Consider the following 22919-nt stretch of genomic DNA (forward strand, 5'->3'; position numbering starts at 1 on the left):
ATGCTTTGCAGTGGGTTTGAGAGCTAAGTAGTTTAGCCCAATTTTTGCAATTCTCTGATGTTTTTTAAGAGCTAAAATGGTTTGAATTGAGAGAACAACAGAAAAGTTATCACTTAAAACCTATTTTGTGAGTAGTTCTGAATATATTTAGTGCATATTTCTTGAGTATAAAATTCTCTAAAATTACAGGGATCGGTGTATATGCAGATCTGCTAATCTTGCAGAAAAGCAACTTTTCCATTAGCCAGTACAAGCGATAAATCATCAAATATTTGTAATAATTTATTGTTTTATTTCTTAGGATTATAAAAAAAATCATTTGGAGTTAAATTGTTTTCTGAAAATCAGTTGTTTTATTTTTGAAATTGTTGGTTTGTTGCATCATCACCACAATGAAAATTTGTCTAGCACAGATATCATGGATCAAAGAACTTAAGAAAAGTTCTTTGTCACAGATTGTGTGCAAGATAAACAGATGATTGGAGAAAATGTCTTAGCTTCAGTATGGGTTACCAGAGTTTAGACCATCATCATTGTATTTGGCATTTTACTTATGATGATGAAATTCACTCTCAGCTTGTACATGGATTATCTCATATTTGGAAATCTACAGTATTTATAGAAGCTCTATTTTACATCACAGATTTAAGCTCATTGAGCTATGTATGTTTGTTGCATCAGATTTTTACAGTGTAGTTTCCACCATAAATCCCCCATCGAACTTCACCGTTCACCTTTTCAATATTGGTGTGGATTTTCAAACTGCATGTGCAGTAATTGAATTTTTATGCAATTGAATCTTTATTCATTCACAGAGTATAAAGCTTTAATGAGTTATGAACTGCATAAGTAAGGTTTGGTAAATAACAAACTGAAAAAATTTTAATTCATTTAATAAAACTTACAACCATTACAAGTAATTTTAATTATTTTATGAATATTAAATAACAGCTTATTTTACAGAAACCTTGTTTTACATTTTGAATTTTAGTGTCTTTTTTTTTCATATGTCATTTGGTCTCTTCTGGCTTTATCCAGTTTTTGTTGTATTCAAAGAAATTCAGCCCTGCTTTTAAACTATATAACAGGAGTGGTCAAACTTCATGACTAAAGGAGCTCCATGTTAGGATCAAGAAATTTCGAGAGCTTGCAACCATGTTCTTGCCTCAATTCCATTTTTACATTGTTATAAAAATAATGAAACAGATTTTCTGGGGGGGGGGGACAAAACTTAAAGTAAATTATATGAATTTTACATTTTTTATGTCATTTATGTAGTGACATGTAAATATAAACAAATAATTCTTTTTTTTCTCCTGCTCGATAATTCAACAGGTTTGTCTCTGTGACTGTAAGATGAAACTAAATATTCTTTTGTCAGATAAGAAAACAAGCGTTTCATTATTTAATTGCTTCCCCTGTTTATAATGAATGTCTGGTTTTGATAGAAGTAAACTGAAATCAAAAGAAAGATTTGTAATGGTTTTTAGGTACAATAATGTAAAAAGCTTCTAATTTGAGTGAAGAATAAAGCATGAATTTGAAAAATAGATCTAGTGAGTTTTATTAATTTTTTATATCATATGTGGTCTTGTGGAAAGAATAAAATAAGTGAAAGGGACAGCATGAAAGAAAATGCTGTTTGTAAAACATTTGTTTATTTGAATGCAAAAGCATATGGACCACCTGCCTAAAGTGAGATATGCCATTGTGAAGGACATTCTAAGCAAAACTGGCTTTTATATGTGCTAATTGGCAAAATAAAGTAGTTTCAGAGTAAAATATCAAATTTTTCAAGATTTTGCATAAAAAAAGTTTCTTCCATACAATTGACATGGGAAATAAGATACTGAGATCAAGTCTGACTTTTAAGTAATTGGTTTGATCATTTTAATGTGAACAAGATTGTCAGTTACAGCTTTCTTCTGAGAATCGGATGTTTGAATCTTTAGGTGCCATAAATCTTAAAAAAGATCTGAATTTCCAAAACTCGAGTCTTAGGTTCCTTTTTTTTTTTTTTTTTTTTTTAACTCATTCTCAAATTTTAAGAACTGAATAAACCTTTCAACTCAGAATTATGGAAAGATTAGTTTTATTGATGCTCAGTAAAAGTGTTCGCTACAAAAATATTGCAGTTTGAGTGATATGAGAGTCACTAAAATCACTTTGTGGTGGTCCCATACTATTTAATGTGGCATCTATCAAAATTTGACAGAATTTTCAAGTTACCAATGTCTTGCTTACTTGAAAATCTCAAATTGGCTTGATAATTCTAGATTGGATAACATATTACAAATAGATCTTGTATACTTTTCATAGCTCATGGTATACTATATAAACGTTGCAACCTGACTCCAAATGTCTGTAAGTTGAGTTATGTTTAATATTAAAATGAGTTTTTCTTCCTATTTGAAAGATTTCAAAAGTTCAGATATTCTCAAAAATTCAGGATTTGGTTTCAAATCCGAGGAAATTCGGAGTTTACTCTATATTCAGTTTTTTCCCCCTATTATTTGGGGGTACTGTCATAAATCTTCCAATCATTTTTGATTGATGCCATACTCTATAAGAAATCCTAGATTAATTTCTGGTAATAGCATTTATGCATTTTATTTGAAAGTTTAACGCAAAAGCATGCGAGGTCCCTCAAACATGGCATTTTGAAGTGACAAGCTTTTTAAATAATATCTGCAGGTGACTATAGAAAATCAGTAATAACGTTTCAAAACGAAAGTTTAATGGCACAATCCAGTAGAATTTTACAGTGCATTGTGTAAAGTTTGTTGTAATCAGGCAATGGATCACAGTAGTCTTCCACTGGCCCAGTGGCTTGTATCATGTCCAGGCTTTCTTATCTTATCTAATCATTGTACCTTATCTCGTTCATCAGCTGAGAATGATAGCTCGGTTACATCGAAACTAGTTCTGTGAAAATTTGAAAATATAACGCTGATTTTTGTTTGACTTCTGAATTAATATTTGTTCGGCATGTTATTGTATCTTAATTATGTTAATCATGTGTTATATCTTCGTTAAGGTACTCCTTGAGTTTTACATAAGTTAAAAGTAAACTCGTCAGTTATATTAAATACCAGTGAATGTATACTTCTAAATAAGAGTCTCTTTTTGAAAGAAGTGTCTGATACACTGCGGTAAGTTTTAGGGAGGTTTAATTATTCTTATAGACCCAGTTGTAGTTAAGCAGCAGCTAGTAAATAGTCGGTGCTAGTTCTTTACACTGCATTTTTAGACTTCGTAGCTATATTTTAGCCATAGAATTCTTATGATTAGAGGTATAAGGATTTGAATTTGTAATTCTTTTGATGAGTGGCAGATTTCTTAGTGTGGGTGTTTATAATATTTATTCAGTTTACTGAGATGGTTTTTACCATTTGTGCTGGTAAAGAATATTCTAATTCTTGTGAAGTTATAAGTTACTCGTTTTTCATTTTTATAAAAATGATTTATTTTGTTAATATTTTAATGTATTTTCAGTATGTTGATTATGTTGGGAGAGAACTGGTAGTGTAAAATTTGCAATTAAGCCAAAAAAAAAAAATAATGCAACCTTTGTTTGGCATAGCTTGCGAATAAAATCGTCTCGATTTCAAGGGCTATCAAACACAGATCTGTCTTCTTCAGATGCAAAAGTAAATAAATATGTAAATCAAAATTAGAATTTAACTCTATAATAACCACTCAATTCCCCTCTCTTTTCTAAAAATCGCAATATCTTTTCTGGACTGTGTCATTTCTAGATCAATCCATATAGCTTGGCTTGCATAATGCTAATGATGTAGCTAATTTGGAACTTCAAATCAGAATTTAATATACAGAATTACATGCTGGAGCAATGGAAGAATGCAGCAAGGAGAAGAGGCAACATTTAGCAAGCTCCTGTATGATAGAGAAATAAACTATGCAGCTAGTTGCTACTTATATTAGAAGTTCAGCTTTAATCTGATTGGCCAAGGAATTATGCAAAATGCGGATAGTTTCAGAACTAATTTTCAGATATGACGCATTTTCAAATTAAAAAGAGAAATTAAGATACTGTTGCTAATTTCAAGTTACATATTTTTTATTTTACATATATATATATATATATATATATGGGTTAATAACTTTGTAATTTCTTACAACGTCATAAAACTATTGAAAACAAAGGTTTCTCCATCCAATCCCTGCCTTAATCAAGAGGTGTTCAAAACAGAGACATGAAAATATGCTCAAAGCTTTGGCATACAAAACTATAAATTCTAGCTACTGGGAAGAGGAATGGTTGCGAGTATGTACCAATGGTTCTAGAATAGGTGATCTCGAGTATGTACCAATGGTTCTAGAATAGGTGATCTCGCTAATGCCAGTGCAGGTGTTCATTGTGAGTTATTTCCTTTATATGCACCCATTGGCTCATATGCAGCTGCTCTTGATGATGAAATTGTGGCCATCTACCAAGCTCTCCTACAACCACAGACTGATCTGAAGCTTTTTTCAAAGGTGGTCTTCTTATCAGATTCCAGAGCCACCTTTCAAGCTATTGATGTACAGAGTGATTCCTGCCCTTCAACTGTCGATTGCTGTTTTGATCTTTTTAATTGGTTGTCAAGTAGTGACAGAGATGTTGTACTTCAATGAATTCCTGCCTATTGTGGAAATGAGGTCACCGATTTCTTGGCCAGAAAGAGAGCTTCTCTCGTTCAAACATTACAGCCTGGTCTCCCCTACAGTTCTATCAAGTCAGTTGTTAGGAATTCCTTTTCCAAGGTTCCGAGATTCCTTTTTCCAAGAACTCTTATAGAGAAATGGAAATAAACCATAGTTTAGACAGATTCTTGAAGTATCCGAATGGCCTAGAAAGAGCTCTATCAAGTGTTCCGTCTTATGCCTGGCTATGACTGTCTTTGTAACCACCTTCAACATATTAGAGTTGCTCAAAACTCTTTGTCCCTTATACAATCTTAAGGACGACATGGACTGCCACATCTCGGCAAATGCCATGACCTTCCTCACATTTCGATTTGGGAGCACTACGAGAAATGCCTAGAGTTTACAGATATACTGATGTCAATTTTCTAGTCTTTCTTTTGTATTTTATTTGATGTTCAGTTGCCTTGTAACATGCCATCAGAAATTTTTAAATTTCTGAAAACTTAGGAGAGTTGATAGTGTAATAGACTAGGAGAGACTTGCAGATGTGGCTGAATTCAGTTATTTCCTTTTTATTTATGGTTGACACATTTTTTATCAAGACAATACCAGTAATATGGCATTACAGTGCCTTGATCTTAAAGAATTTTTACATCAATTCCGATAGACTTGTGAATTACATTTTTGAAGAAAGTAGGCAGCGCGAACTTGCAGCAGTGAAGCAGAAGCAAAAAGTGATGCATTCAGAAGAATTGTGGGAAGATAAAAGTCCAAAAGGTTTTGGTTTCAACTGAACATTTTAATCTGATTGGATGAAAGGTAGCTGCATGCCTGCATTATGCAAGATCTTATGATGCAGTTTAGACTGGTATATTATAAATAGTTACTATTTTTATGGAAGGGAAGTACCCAAATTCAAATGAAAAGTAAAATCGACTATTGCAAATTAAAGTTAGAAGTTTCTCTTTTAATCTTAAACATGCATAAAGTTAAAAAAAATCTGAAAGGCTTCAGATTTTAATGATCATCCGAAAGGTCTTTTTTAAAGTTTATTGATATTTATTCATATGGTTTATTGATAGAGATTGCCAATGGAGATAGCCCGGGTGGAATAGCAAAACATTTTATAGGATATTAAATAAATATGCATTTAGGCTTACATGGTAATATTACATATCTTCTGTTGTTGAAAGTTGAATTCTATAAAAATATTTGTTTTTAATTAGATATACTATGAATTAAATGCATTTTTATTTAAATCAGTCGTATTAAAAATAAAATAATAATTTTCTTAAAAACTGCATCTGTTGCTTTTAAAAAGTTTATTTGTTAACTAATAACAGACTGTTTTTCCAGATGGCAACTGACTCAAATAAAAAGTGAAATGATGAATTAAAAAGAAATAATGCAAAATAATCTTTCGAGACTACTATCCCTTTGGGGCTAAAAATGTGGGACCCCTAAATATGCGTCTGATTGCCCTTGACATTGATAGTTTTATTCGATATCAGTCCCAAATTAAGATTGCTTTTTGCCTAACCTTAAATTTTACTTTAATATATATTTTAACCTTAAATTTTACTTTAATATATATTTATAATATATAATTTGTAAAGAAAAAGTTACTATTTCTGTTATCTGACTATGAAAGATACATGTAAAAGCAGAACGTCTAATTTTTTAGTGATTGAGTATGTGAAATGGAAACTCATTGTTCGAGCAAAAAAATCTCAAGGCTCAGTGTAGTTAGTCTATGCGTAAAAAAAGAATGCATTTGCTGATGCTTTCAAGAATGCTTTTGTTAGTAATGAATAAGTTATTATTGCACCATTATTTTCATTGATAATTTCTATAATCAAGGTTAAATTTTCTGAATTTCTTTTTAAAATCTTATTGTAATTTTTATATTGTTCACTTTATCATCTCTAAAATTTGCCTTTTTCTTATGACCCTGTTTTGATTTTATTGCAAGATACTGTTCATTCATGTAATTTTAAATGTCTTCTACATAGTGTTTAGGGAATTGCTGCAAATTTTTTTAATGCTGTTACATTAGAAAATGTAATATTTCAGATGACTTAAGTTATTTTTTCTTTAAAGGCACTAGCTTTTTAATTTTAAATAATAGATTAAGGTACTTTTGTACTTTAGTTTTTGTTTATTATTCGGTTTGCTTAGCTCCTGAATCATCATTTTCAGGACAGCCCTGAGACTATAAATATGGACCCAACTCCGTGGTCACCTTACAGCCAGCAGCCATATTCTCACCTGAGCAGTGGATCACCACATCTTCCATCATCTGCTCCTCATGAAGAATCACTGAATAATTATGGGAGTGGGAACTCTAACCCACTGCTCATGTCATCGTGTCATCAAGGAATAACACCATTGTCATCAAGAACAAACATTGATCCTCCACCTCCACCTGCATTGCCAAACTCAAACTATGATGCTCTTATATCCCCTCCGGCACCTAATACTAAAGAAACAACTGATTTTTTTAGCGAGACTTTATTTAATGGAGTCTGCAAAGAAAATCAGTCTGGAATACGTAATTTTATACAGACGCAGGTTTCTGCATCTCGAACTGAAGGAAATAATTTTCCTGCTTCTGAGAGCATTACTGGATATACAGGTCAAGTGCCATCTATTTCTTTTCCTCCTAATATTGATCGTCCTTCCCCTGGTCCGTTTGGTGTGCTCCCACATGAAGCTGTAATGACCCGCCCAGGTCGGTTTGAGAGGAATAATGAAAAGTTTATCTCTCCTGTCTCAAAAACTGCATCTGCATCATATAACAATGGGCCTTATACAGAACGTGATGTGACTAGCATTTATTCCTCTGCTCCACTCTCGGCGCAGTCTGCTTTCTCGGGTGATAATACTTCTCATTCTCCTGCTGTTAACTCTGTCACTTCCCCTACTATATCTAATTTTTCATCACCAAATGAATATTATTCCAGTCCAAAAACAAATTTTGGAGCTTATAATAGTTTACAGAGCCCAGTGCCTCAAAGTCCTTCTGTGGCTCATTCGTACCCCTCCTCCCCATTTGCAAATGTTGATCCTGTTAGTCATATTCCTTCAGCTACACCATGTTCACCTATGAATGGTGGAACTTACGTGAATAACTTGAACGCAGTTCCTCAGAGGAATGGCCAGAAAGCACAGCATAGCCCAAGTAATAGCGGTGCTAATAATGTCATGTGTTATAACACTCCACAGTCACAAAACATGGTTCACCATGGACCACAGTCGGTGTTATCTAAAACACCTGATTATCATTCCGACTATGTCTTTGCACATGATCATAATACGCCATCATATTCATCAGTGTATCCACCCATTCATCCTGGTCAAATGAGCAGTGGAAACAGTGCAAGGATATCTCCAAGGACGCATTCTCAACATCTTAATTCTATGTCTCATGATAGCAGAATGCAGTATGGACATTCTGCTGCATTATCATCAGCTTCGGTAACAAATCCATCTTACTTACAAAATAAAATTAGTCATGAAGCCCCTTATGGAGCTTGTTCTTCCAGTATTCCACCTGGGCAATCCATGCATCCTCCCAGGTATCCGTCATGTTCATCTGCAATGAATACACTAAGAAACAATTCAATACACCCAAATCCTTCGATGATTCCCAATCACATGGGAGGGGACCAGCAATTTGGTTATCCATCAGCTGACATAGATGATAAAAATGCACTAGATATATTCAACTCTCATGTTGATTCTGGAGCTCATAATCATGACAGTTCCATTTCCAATTTTTTGGAAAATGATGACCTTAAAATATTAGATGCAGATACAGACATGTTGACCAACAGGCAGCTGAAGCCTCCAGAGCCAGATGAAACTCGTCAGAATTGCTCTGGTAGTCTGGACACTCCGAACAGAAATGTAGTACCTCATCCTTCTGTTTCTAATGCATCTCAGACTAATGAAATATCATCAGTCAATATGAATTATTCATATAATTCATGTAGAGAGCAACCTATTAGGCCTGGAAACCTCTTATTTCATTCTCCTAGGAGAAGAGGACGGCGAGGTAGAAGAAGAAAAGCAGATAGTGGCAATATGTGTACTAGGTTTCAGTCATTCAAAAATGACCGCAATGTTTATAATAATGGCTATCCTATGCCGCCATCAAAAATTTTAGATTATGGAAATGTAGACTGTTATACTGCTTATCCCAAACGATTGTGTGACCAGAAAGAATTACCACCGGTGAACTATCCTTTATCAAGATATAGATCTGAATTGAAAATGAATGAGAATCAAAAGAAACCACTTCCAGTTTCAAAACCTGTTGAAAGTATAGAGCAGGAATTAGCATTCTTAGCAGAACTTCAGTTTCCAGATGAAGGTGAGAGAGATGCTCCACATACTTTCATGAAAACTAGAAACAAAGATATTGATGGATTTTTGCAGTGTTATAAAAACTTTCTAGCCAACAGAAAGGTGAAACCCGATTCAGAAGTAGAATCGGGCTCGCCAGAGAATAATAATAAAGCAAAGAATGATTATATCAATAAAGAGCATAAAGATCATAAACACAAAAGCCACAGAACTCTTCCTAAACTTATAATTAAAATGGGGCGATGCAATAATCCTGGGGAGTGGCGTTTAACCGAATCCTATCCGGAAAAAGTCTCTGATAGTGATGGAAGTGCCTCTGAAAATTCAGATGTTGTGTTATCTAGTCATAAATCTAAGCAAGATAATTGTGAGAAAAGCAGACGTTTGAAACTTACAGGTAAATTAAATAAGGTATCAGAAAGGTTTTCAAAGCATAGTGCCAAGAGAAAAAATGACTCTGTTGATCATAGTGATAAATATAATGACCTCAGAGAAAACCATCTCCATTTCACTAACTCTGAAACTCTTCCGGCAGGCAAGCTGAAAATAAAGACAGAAATAGACACATCACTACAGTGTGATGAGCAGCTGCCTAACATGCCAAAAAAGCGTGGAAGGAAAGCTAAGAAACCACCAGCAGTAAAAACAGATGCAAAAAAGAGAAAATCATCTGTTAAATCACCAGATCCCATTAACAACTTGGCTATTACTATTAAGCAAGAGATCATAGAAGAAGTTGCTTTCGAAAGTTCAAGACGATCTTCTCTCCGATCGAGGAAAAATGAATCAACTTTAAAGGAAGTAGAAGCTGGTAAGTATTTATTTCTTTATTTATATTTTATATTAAGCAGTGTTTTTATAATTGTTGGTATGCAACCGCATTTTTTAAATCTTTCTTGAATGTATTACTGTCTCATAAATGATTATAATTTAGTAAAAATTAGAATAGTGAGAAAATTCATAATACGCAACGAGAGTTTTAGAATCATCACATAGCCTTTGTAGAGATTTTTTTATATATGTAATAGTAAGATTTGTTGTATACTTAGTTTTACTTTTTAAAGGTATAGTTTTTCAGCTTCTGATATGAAAATGCAAGTACCTGCTGCAAGTTAAGCTGGTAAAAAGTTTACTAGTTAAGTTTTTGTAATTGTAAAAAGCTCCTTTCTTTTTAATATCAGAAATAAAATTTTGGTGGCATAAATGTGCTAAAAAGTGTTGATGAGGCAAAATTTACCAAACATTTCTTTCCATATGCTAAAATTAGATTTTGTTGATACTCATAGACCCAAAGATTATATTTAGGGCTATTTGAATTAAGAATAACTGATTTGTTATTCATATAAACCCAGAACCAGCCCCAGGCCTCGTATGGCCGCACTAAGTCACAGAATTTATGACCCACGGTGACTGCATCAGGCAGTAAGATATCTAGCGCCGGCCCTCAAGTATATGTCGGAATTTATGTATTCAGAACTCTTATAAGCCTAGTATGTGGAAGAAATAGGCATAAGTATAATAAATAACTAATACAATTCAGGTTTAATTGTCTCAGTGCTCGATAGAAGCAAGATAAAATTTAACGGAATAACTTGTTGTTAATTGCCAAACTCATGATGCATAGCCAAATATGTATGGTCAAGAATAGCTAAATTTGATGATGATAGCCGCGAATTTTAAAGGCTTTCACATGTCGCAAAACAAAGGTGAAATTTTCCAATTATCGGATTTTGGAAAGAAATGTGGAGAAGCAGTAATAAATGAAAATGATATAAAAGAAGTTTTTCATTGTGATGACAATGCTTCTCAATCATCAACTGATTAATGAATGGCGAAAGCTGTAGTATGGTTCTAGATCCAGAAAATACCCCCTACCGATAGTGTAGAAAGTGACAAAGAAGTTACTGAAAACGAGAAAATTTCAATTGACAAGTTAGTCAGAATTCTCGGAACAGCAGTTACAGGACTTTAACAATGTAACTGAACAATAGATTATTTCTGTCTACAGAATTAAAGAGAAAGTATTAGCACAAAAAATGAAGCAACTTAAACAACTTAACATTGAAAGAAATGTTTAATAAGGTAACAAATAAATATTAAGTTTTTTTTTTATATTTATACCCTTTAGATCATAAATACTTCATTATTTCATAAATCACGATTTCGTATTTTTAATTTTATAATTTTTATGTGCCGTCTTACTAGATTTAAACTGATGATCTAATATCCAGGAAAATCCCAAATACAGAATCGCCGAAGTCTTGACGAGTCTGGATTTTCAAAATGTTATCATCGTAGAGGTTCAGTCTCTTAAATAAATAAGATCCCAATTTTTGCAGTCGTTAATGACGTCCTTGTAATGGACAATAATGCTTGCCTTTCATTTATCTTGAGTATAAATGAAATCAGCTGATGGAGTGGTCCGTATATTCTTTAGATTTAAGTACAGCAAAATGTATTGGACACACTAGGATGCCAGCTTTCATCACTGGAACTCCACCAAACACTTTGCAGAACTTCAAGGTGTTACTAGTAAATACGTTTTATTACCGCAGGAACTTCTGGACAATCTAATACAGAGGAGAAAAAAATCACTGTAAAGCTTGCATTTTGGTAAGGGATCACCAGGCACTTTGTCTCTGAGAAGTTTTACCACCAACTTTCCGTTGCTGTACTTAATATCACATTTCCTATATTACTGATTAAATTTACTTTTTGGAAGTAAGGCTATTTTGCATTTTGTAGCTATGTCAGATATGACAATATAAAGATTTTGGGCAAATGTATTCAAGTTACAGGAGTTTTTATACTTGTTTCCATCAGCTTCTTATTATTGGGTACAGTATAAAATTTTTCTCACCAGTTTGTTAGTATAAATCATAGGTTGCAAATTTCATTGACTTTGATGAAGCATGATCATAAAATTTTTACTAAATTTCACGATTTGTCATATTACTATCTTGGGCATGGTATTTCATTGATTATTCCATAAGCTATTCCATAAGTTTGGCCTTTTTTCGTAAGGTAAAATTACCATCCTAACCACACTATAGCATTCTTTCATTCTTTTCAGCCCGTTTATCAAAACAAAATGTTTCTGCTCTATTTTGACTAATTCGTTGTTGTTTTTTTTTCCTTTCAAGATTGTCCTGATTATCAGCATATTTTTCAACTTCCTATTTTTGAACCCTTTCAGCAAAATAGTTAAAAATTCTATAGATATTTTACATTGACCATATATTTAAATTTACTTCTAAAGGGATTTTGTATAGATTTCACATCTATCTTTTATTTTCTAAGCACATTGCCATTTCTTTAACATTTTATCAACAGATCTTTGTTTGATTCATTTACATAATGTAAACTATCAACTTCCCTTTTGTAAGTAACTTTTCTGTGGCATTGCTTTGGAAGGTCATTGTAATACTGGTTTCTCTTTCAAACCTAAGTCTTGTCCATAAAGACATCTGGTTGTTTTACTTTTCAGTAGATGAATTTTCTGACAAGTAATCTATTAGAAAGGTTATCATTTGAACATGTTTTGCTCACCCCTATTCTAATTAACCAATTTCTGCCATTACTTGATAATTGTTCCTACATCCAACATATTGTAATTTTCATCTCTTAGTTCAAATATGAGAAATCTTTTATGGAAAAGACAGTTTATTTTGATCTTTTTAACTAGCAATATATATTTTTCATATTTATAAGAATATTTTGGTTTAAAGTCTTAAAAGGGTATGGTATGTATGTCCATTATTAAGGGAAAAAATTATCATGCACAAGCTGTAAAACTTAAGCTATTGTCTTTCAGAATATTTATTTCCATGGAATGTGTAGTCTTTTTTAGACAGTATATATATATTTTTTAGACAAAATATTTGGGAATAAAAGTTATCACCGTGTAAATTAATATGAGTAAAACTGTAAGCAGGTACTTGTTCAAATGGCCACCACATAAGCATTTAGCGACATTTGAAATTTATTAGGCGGTGTTGATAGTTCTGAAGACCAAGTGCAATGGTTACTTTAACAGTGTATGTATATTTTTTTGGTACTTACGTCTTATCACAAACACCTTAGTAGAAGTCACAAAATTTTCAGAATGTCTCAAACTCTGGCAATCTTGCACATAGAGCAGCATCCTTCAATCAAGCAACATTGCCATTTTCGTATATACTGTTAGCCATAAATAGGCAGTGTTGCTGAGGGGTGTGTAGTGCTGAGACTCTTCAATTTTTTAATGTTTTCCAAGTGAAAACAGATCGCTGTATCCTTAAGAAAAATAATAGTGTAAAAAAAAAAAAAACCCAGAAAGATTTGAAGATGGATGTTTTACAATTACTTATGTAATTCTTTTTTTTTTTTTTTTTTTTTTTGTTGTTTTTATTGCTGAAGTATGTTGACTTTTCATACATTACTAATATTTGCTCACTTATGACAAATATCGATAGTTTGGGTGTTTTTTTTTTTTTTTTTTTAAAAGTCATGAAAACTATCAAATTTTATTTTTTCATCTGTAAAAAATCGTCAAGATACACAAAGGTGGTTGCTTTAATACGCAAGTACCATATTTTCATTTATAAATACCATTTTTGATAGTATTTCTTTATGTGTGTGTATTTTGTCTATGTGCTATCTTTGGCTTTTAGGACCTTCAATTAAAAAAGAACCAATTGAGCTTAGTGATGATGAAGTTGACATTATAGATGATTCGGACTCTGATCCCGCATGGACACCATCTTCTAAAACTCCGAAGGTAATAAAAATGCTAAAAATATATCATTGAAGATTTTTCAAGGCAACCTCAGTGAAAATAAATAACAGTTCTTAATTGACTGACTGGCCTGTTAGAAAAATGATTTTTTTATTGTAAGACTCTTGGTTTATATGGGACATAAAACCTCATCAGTAATGCCTGTGTTGAAGCAGTGAGCTTAACAATGCAATGTTAATTACAAACCTGGAATTGTACCATAAAATGTTACATCAGTATGGAATGAACGATACCGCATCTATATGATGGTCACAGACTGTGTAGCTTCTCAACAGCTGGCACAGCATTATTGCTCACCTACATGTATGTGAATGGGGAGTTGAAGATATCCTTAAGTAAATAACACTTCTACACCACAGACATTTAATGAATAATAATAGAAAAGCTACAGATTTGAATTAAATAACAATACCATTGCACGTTCTCGCACTTGTTAGATACAAATACAGTTCTGCATGACTTGAAGTATTTAAATAGCTACACAGCACCTACTTGCGCTTGCTATTTTAACAGAGTTCTTTTGTTACCACCTTTGCGTGGAATCAACATCCATCTATCTTTTGCTCTCGCTGTTAGTTCATGCATGATGCCCTCTGGTGGCTGTGTTGAACTAACGGATACCACATGTATATATGTCATTGTCAGGTTCAACAGCTTGCAGGCATCTGCTGCACAATTTTTTATAGTCATACATGCATATCTCTGCATAGGATTCTTCATCTCCTCCCTCGAAAACCACTGATGCTTGTGGCTCCAGTGGGCTCATCAACAATGCCACTGGTGTGTTGATTGGCAGCAGATAGTCTTTTATGAAGAATCCTGCTTGAGTATGGAGTATATTGGTAGTCAAATACATATTAGATGCTTGGGTGGAAGGGTGCAACTTTCAGGAGTCCGTTATCATATGATAGGCAGTTCATCTGCTAAGAATTGAAGGTAGTGTCATCAGCAGCTGCTACATCAGGGAGGTTGTGGAGCTTAAAGTGCTGTACCCTTCATTGTCAGATATCACATCATCTTGGCTTGCCCATTCACCAAATATGTCACCTGTTGAATTTGTGTAGGATTTAGTGCATAGGAACTTTGCTTGTGACATTTGTCACACATCCAGCATAAATCAACTTTAGGCTTGAATAGGAGGCAATAGATATGTTATTCATCAGGTACACAGTCAAAACCTATTTGATCCAGTGCCACATTAAATAGGAGCTTTTATTGGATCATTATGGTGGTTTCATCAAAATACTGATTTGGGGCATTTAATATTCTTGTATTATTTTGGGAATTTAATCATTATATATGGATGAAATTTCATTCAATTCTGATAATTCTTTCATCATGTTGCTCTTTTCATAAACAGGAGTATGGCTTATTTAAATTCTTAGTAGTTCCTGCTGACTGAATTGATCTTTGAGATTCTGTAGTTTTTAGCCATTATTTTTTAGATCCTTTTCCTTATTATTGCCATTCCAAATTTTTAACAATTTTTGTTCATGCAAAAGAAGCTTTTTCATGTTTGTTAGCCTTTTAATATGCTCAGCATTTTTTATGAAGGTTTCATTTTAGGAGTAACATATTTCTTTCTAAAATGAGTTCCTTTGGCATTCAGATTCATGAAAAGTGTGAAGATCATTATATTTTGCTATTCATCTTACCATTTCGTGATTGGAAATAGCTGCCTGCTAGTTATGAGACAGGTTTCATACATTGCTGTATTATTCAAAAAGTTGCCAGTTGTTACAGAGTCTTGTTTTAAATGCTAGTTGTTTATCTTCAGATTAATTGAAAGGTGTCCGTATGATTTATATACATGGTGTATTGCATATCATGTTTTTTCTATAATGTTAACAATTCTCATACTGTTTATTGAATAATATGCATTTATTGCTTCTGGCTAATACAGTTTTAATAGCTTCTAGTTTTGAGGGAATAAGTTTTTATCATTGTTTTATCATTTTTACCGTTTTTATCATTTGTTGCTTTAAATTTTTAGCTTTTGATTTTTTTTCAAAACTGTTGTGAAAAGACAAAAGTCACGTAGGAAATATATAATTTAGTTTAATAAAAATGTCATTTTAATTCATAAACATGATTAGTTGTTCTGACTGGAGTGTTGGTTATAAAGTATGGATACAGATTGTTTAGTTGTTGATGTTGTCTTTATATACACATCACACAAATCAACATACATGGCCTGTCCCTGAAGTAATAAGAACAAATAAATAACAGCATTTTTTATTTCCCATTATTGAAATAATTGTGATTACAGTTTCATTGTTCATTTGCTTAGTGTATCAAAATGAGTGTTTTCCGACCGAATACAGGAAAACTGCCTGTTTACATGGCAGCAGAAGAATTATTCCTATAAGGCATTTTTCAGACATTTCATCGCAGCTGCCTGGTTGGTAATTAGCTGTTGCTAAATGATGCACTTGAGTTAAGTTTTGAACTTGGAGAATAAAATTAGATTTAAGTTGGTGCCATATTTAGTGAAAAGCTCCCAGGCACACATTGATGTATGATAGTAGTTTTGTATTGAGTTGTGTACAGTAACTGAACTAAAAGATTTAAGTTTTAAAATCTGTAAAAAATAGCTGTAAATTTTACAGAACAGATGTAAATTTGAAGCTTGTCATTGTTTCATTTGCAGTACGGCCTTGCATTGTGAAGGGATATCTTCTGTTTAGACCTTACTTTGTAAATGTAGCATTTGAGTGTTAGTAAGGTTTTACAATGCATTTCAGATTTAAACTTTTCATTCCTTTAGGCAAATTTTTGTGTAAATTACAACTCTTTTTAAAAAAGATGCTGATTTCTTAATCTACTGAAGATGCTGTTGAATTTCTCAGCCTTCAGAAAATCTGGATGATATTCTGTGTATTTCATTAGCATGTAACCTGACATAAAATTTCTGTTGCTAAACAGTACTGTCCGGGGCCAGATTAACTGTACGAGACCCTAAATAACCACTTTTCTTGCCTTTATGATGAAAAAACAAGATCTTGAAGAAGTATGATGGGATTTTGATCCTTCTGAAATCTGAGGGTGTAGATCAGAGGTTCTTAACCTTATTCCCCGTCTGGGCACATCTGACAAATAGGAAATGCTGGCGGGGGTGCAGTTTAAAAAAAAGTTTAACAATTCTTAATATTTCTTTATTTTATTGCAATCATAAGCATCATAAACAATACCCTACATTAAAAAGGTAACAAAAAAATTCAAAATAGTTGCATTCAATGCGATTTTTGGCATTACATATAGTATATAGCGGACAGTCGCAGGCACACAAAAATAGCTTCACAGGCACATTGGCGCCCGCAGGCACGGGGTTAAGAACTGCTGATCTAGATGATAATCAGATCTTGCTGTTTGATGTACTGTATTGAGTAATGAATGCAGCTTCTCAAAGAATTGAAACTGAATTTATTTTAGCCAGTTTTAATTTAAATAGTCAGTTCCATGTAAATAATCTGACTTTGCAGAATCTCAGAATGCAGAGAAATAATATGAGTAAAAAAAAAAAAAAAAGATATATGCTTTCCCCCCCAAGAAAAAAGTGCTTTGGAAGCAAGATATTATGTTTCTTAGTTTAAAACTGCTATTAAATAATGTTCTTTCTCCAAATTTTTCTTTTATAGGCTACAGACCATATAAAATCCCACGGTATTCAGTCTGTGGTTAAAAAACGTGGGCCTAAGGTAGGAGGGCGAAGAAGTTCAGCTGGTAATGCCCCGGCTGCAAAGAGGGAAAGAAAGAAATCACGTGAATCTCAGCCAAGAAAGACTTCAACAGAAAAATCTGTACCTGCCACTGTTTGTAAGAAAGAAATATTAGAACCTGTCGTAAGAGTGAGAAAAGAAAAGGTGTGTGTTAATATTTGAAGTGCTTTACTTTCAACTTAATTGAAGTGCTATGCTTCTACAAAAATCCATCTTTTTTATACTAAACACCATTATGTGGGTTAACCACCCTCCATCTGTATTGTTTTTATAATGCACGCCATGCGTGTGGACAATTATTTTCTCCCTATACGATTTCATAATGGCTTATATTTAATATTACATTCCTATTTAACATTTATCAAGAAATACTGGAAAAATTAATTGAAAAATATATTTGTTGCACTGTAAATGTTAAGTCTATTGTAGTATATCTCTGGTTTGTACATGAAATTTTATTTGCATGTGAACATAGGGAAGACTGAAGGGGAAAATTAAAAGAATTGTTGGTGCATTTTAAAGATTCTAAAAAAACAATGAATCCAATGCTTGTTGCATTTTCGTAGTATGTTTGAGCATGTTTTATTAAAAAGTTTGCTTATTGGTTATGCTTTTCATGTAAAATTAAAATGGGCATTGCAGGGTAAAAAAAAAAAAGTATTTAAAATATGCTTATGTGTATATATTTGTTATAAAAATAGTAAATGAAGTGAATAATTGAGATGAGTGTTTGTCGTAGGGTAGTAAAGAATATGTCTGTCACTGCTATTTTTACTGCCAAAATATTTTAAAAGATGTGAAGTGTACACATTTCGCATTTCAGTATTAAAAATTAACATATTGAAAAGATATATATATATATATCTTTTTAACATTTCATGTACTAATCTCAGTGTCTTTTTAATGTACTTTTCGTAAATCTGTGTGTATTTCCCAATTTTTGATTTCCTTGTAATTTTTAATCATGGCAACAAAAAATTTGTTGTATCAATAAAAAAGCTGTGAAAAATTTGTGTTGCGTAAAAAAGGACTGAAATCTGTTTCAGTACAACTCGGATGCTTTGCTTAAGAATTCCTTTTATGCTAAAACTAACACCTTTTAAAGAAGTCAGCACATTAATTTTTCATTTTTGTCTATTTGATTGGTTTTTCATATAAACATTAGTCCATTTCTAATATTGTCTTCCCTATTATTGAAGTACAAAGCAAGTTATGTTTGCTTTGTTATTTATCAGTACTCTTTTTATTATTATTATTATTCAGGTTCTTCATTTTATAAGTTCATATAGATGAGAAAAGATTTTCAGAAATGGAAATGGCATTCAAAAAAATCTTTCTCAACTAAATTGACAATTCATAAAAATACATTAATTTACTATATTTTTAATCATTACCTTGTAATTTAAACATCTCATCTTTACTGTTTAATTTTTGGATCCACGATATTTTTATTCAAATGCCATATAATGGAAGAAGTGTAGTATTAAGATAAGGAAATTCTTTATGACAGCAGAATTGTTAGTTATTCCTCCTAACAAAATTAAGTAAAATTGTTGAGCTCACATAATTAATTGAGCATAAAAAATATCTGATAATAGTCTTCAATTCATTATATTGAAGCTATTCTTGCTCATTTTCGTAATTTTTTATTTTTAGCATAGAATAACAAAAAGCAAGCCATTTAACCTTGGTATAATATCCTTTTATGTCTGCAGTATAGTTTTCATTATTATATTATGCTAAATAAGTATTTGTGGGTATGAGCAAAGATGTTAATCTATTTGTATGAACATGTAAGTACATTGAGTGTTAAATGTATAAATATATTATTAAGTTACTGTATAAAAGTGTTGTGCACTTAGTAAATCTAGATTTCTTGTTTCTTCTCATATTTGTATTTTTATCACATGTGGTAATTATATTCAGAAGATTTCTCATATTATAAAAACATTTCTGCTACTACAGTTATTTCTATATAATTTTCTTTATACTAGTATTCCTTTTATTTATTGAATAAACTAGGAAAAATTAATTTTTTAACAATATGTTAAAAAATAATGTTTTTATGTAATGATATCCTGCTGTAAATTAATGGGTCAGAATAAAGTAATCATTTAAATTATCTGATATATGTAAATTAAGCTTAGTGTAGCATGAATATCACTATCTTACCACTGGAATAAGAATTTTAAAATTATATGACACCATTTCCCAAAGGAATTTCCAAAAGAATAGCACATGTTTCTCTTCTGGAGGTGCAGCAAAATCTTCGACATATTTTTCCATGAAATGTGTACATTTTATGTGATTATTTTTTCTGATCCTTAAATTTAGCTTCACTTTCTATTTTCATTGAAAACAAACAGAATTATCATGGAAGTGTGAAAGAAAGTGAAATTTTAAGTAACTTCCAAGATGTGACTCGCATTATTTTTTGTATCGCTTGTGGATCCCAATTATTTCATGTGATAAGCCATAATTCTGCCTAAATGCCAAGGTACAGACAGTCCTTCCATGGTTTTAGCATCACTTTGACTAAAAACTGCTTTGAAGCATGTGGGCGACAAAAGAATTATTGAAATGTTAAGAATCGTTGGTCCTACTCTACCATTGATAGCCATTTTTACTGTATAGTCTGAACTGTTCCTTTTATAATTCTGTTTTTACAGGTACTTTTATGTTTATAGTAACATTCATTTTCAACTGTGAGAAAGGACCGAAATGCAGCATACAGAATGTTTTGAATTTGCAAACAGCTAGATGCAAGTTGACTGAACTGTTGTTGTATTACCAACTGATTTGGATGGATCAGCTGTCAGCCTGGTGAAAGAAGCATGAACTTTTGAAAAGAATTATATTTATTAATCTTGCTTACAGTTGAAGATTATGCGGTCTGTATTTCTTATGAACTAAATGGAAAATTGGTTAAAATTTGCAAACATTCACATTTTTAACTATTTGATGTCCAATGCTTGGATTTGGCTGACAAAAGTCCATTTGATCATCCTCAGATAGCCCGTATGGCTATGCATGAACAAAAGGATGCTAAAACCTATGCCATGAAGACAAAAGTATTTCTGTTCTTGTGCTGAAAAATAGCTATGTAGATATGTAGTTTCACTGTGTATGTGTTTTATTTTGTCTTATCTATTATTAAAATTTTGGAAAAAGAAAATAGTCTTCATTACTTTCAATCCTCCCTTATATAATATTATGCTGTGTAAAATATCAAATCTATCTGGATTAAAATTTGGAAAACAATGCAATTACTTCACAATTAAATTAGAAAATAAAAATTTGAGATACGCTGTACTTAATAAAAGTAGATAGCTATATATTGTTTTTAAGGCATTCAGCTTATCAGCCTTTTTTTTTTTTTTTGTCATAAAACAATTTTCAGTGCATATCTTGAAAATCTCAAAACCAGAGCTAATGTTTAATGCAATTCCTATTTTGCTGTAAATTATTCCAGGTACTACAGATATCATCATGTATTGTAGGAGCCTGGTCATATAATAATGCAGGTATTTCTTACAATAATGGTCAGAAAAATTTGGGATGTAGCAAAATCTGTGGAATGGTAGAAACTAGAGAAACCAGGATCTGAAAAATCTTTCCAACATTGGTTTATGGCAGATTGGGGGACGAAGTTTAAAGAATTTCTAGATTATATTTTGTAGTCCACTTCCATTCTCAAAGCATACTTTCAATATCACTTTTTTTTTTTTTTTTCCTGTGCCATTTCCCAATATAAAATTGCATTACCTAGCTGCAATAGCTTTTTTAAGTAGACTGAATATCATCAGTACAATTTAACTTTTCTCTTTTGCATGAACACTACATATATTGAATTTAAAAGTGATTAAAGTTTTTTTTTTTTTTTTTTGTAAGAAAAGGATATATTAAATGCTCGGCATTTAATTATAATGATTAATTGCATTTTACTTTGGTACTATCGTAACTTTCTAGCACTTTTCATAGATAATTAATATCTTTTTTTACCATTAGAAATAAACTTAAATTTATTTGTTAACTGTAAAAACTGTTATTCATAACACTTTTTTTAATTTACGTATAATTCTGCAGTGCACTGTTTTCCTTTTTGATTATTGTAGGAAAATTTCTACCGAAAGGTAAAATCTAAAACTGTTCTGCATTACCAATTTAAAAAAAAAAAAAATCCGTATTCATAGAAATTAGACAAATTACTTTGCACATTTTCATAAATTCTTCACAATGAAGTAGCTTTACATATGCAAACATACGCTGTAGACCAATTTCCTGTTGTATATCGGTGTATGCGATGTTTAAAAAATGATTCAATGACTGATCTTTGGAATAGGTTGGTGTGTAAGTGCACAAGTTCATTTTTAAGAAATTAATCAAATAACGTTATGTTATTATGGACATTGTCTACGTCTTTTAGTAAAAATATATGAAGTGGATGTTTCTGTACAGTCTCCCGAAGAAATACATGATCACTCAGCTGGCCAAATTAGACAAAACTAGTGTGTCCTCAAAATTACTGTAGTATTAAGTTTTACTGCACTTGCAGTTTTGAATACAAAGGTACATTCTCTGTTAGGAAAATATAAGTATGTGAGTATGGGTTTCAAAATTGTTACTTGTAACATGCTAAAATTTAAAAAAAAAAAAAAAAAAAAAGCTATTAAGTGTTTTATGGCCCTAAAGTCAAGATTTCCTTTGTAAATAAAGGTGTCTCAAAATTCTAAATTTTTTCAGGGCTAATTTTACATTTTAGTAAGATAAATGATTTAATTGAAATTTCCGTTGGCACGTGTAAAATAAAATCCATTACTTTATTAAACTATTTCATAGTGAATGACACAACTATATATCATGTTGCCAGAAATCCTATATTTCTTCAACAGGAATCGTGAATCTACAACCAACTATTAAAGAAATATTTATTCATGCAATCTTTTATGAACACATTTTACAGTAAAATGAGGTGAGAGCTAATTGTGGAAGATGATTAGTTTGAAACATAATAATGGATAATTTTGAGATTTGAAAATAAAATAAAAAAAGATTGAAGATTTCTTCAGTGTGCCATACAAATAACCTTTCGTAAACTAATAGCTGTATTTTTTGTGTATTGGAAATTTGGTCATAAGCATTTTAAATGTGCTCTTCTACACAGTCTTATAAAGAAGATCCTCTTAGGTCATGGAAAGCTTGTCTGTATTAAGATATGTCTGCCATGATGAATCATTTTATCTGTTTTGGATACCTTATGGCTCAGCATATTAGGTTCTTGCTTCTTTTATTTTATAATTCAACCTTCTCCATTATTTTCAGCCAGTTCCATGGTGTTAAAACTTTGTTTTTGGAGCTCATTAAGGGTGATTTATTTTGTTACAATAAATAGATCAGATAAAATT

At 31.9% G+C, this 22919-nt stretch overlaps 1 protein-coding gene across 2 annotated transcripts in view; it reads left to right on the plus strand.

Moving 5' to 3' along the window:
- LOC118187187 (uncharacterized) overlaps window positions 1-22919 on the plus strand; it is a 59179-nt gene that overhangs the window by 12579 nt on the left and 23681 nt on the right. For both annotated transcript variants that reach the window (XM_035357385.2, XM_035357386.2), the window contains exons 2-4: window positions 6850-9829; window positions 13671-13777; window positions 17434-17658. In XM_035357385.2, coding sequence (XP_035213276.1) covers window positions 6850-9829; window positions 13671-13777; window positions 17434-17658 — 3312 coding nt within the window. The remainder of the gene's footprint in view (window positions 1-6849; window positions 9830-13670; window positions 13778-17433; window positions 17659-22919) is intronic.

The sequence above is a fragment of the Stegodyphus dumicola genome, chromosome 8 (genome assembly GCF_044657685.1).
Source record: "Stegodyphus dumicola isolate Sdum_Otavi_A_Nest chromosome 8, ASM4465768v1".
NCBI lineage: Eukaryota > Metazoa > Arthropoda > Arachnida > Araneae > Eresidae > Stegodyphus > Stegodyphus dumicola.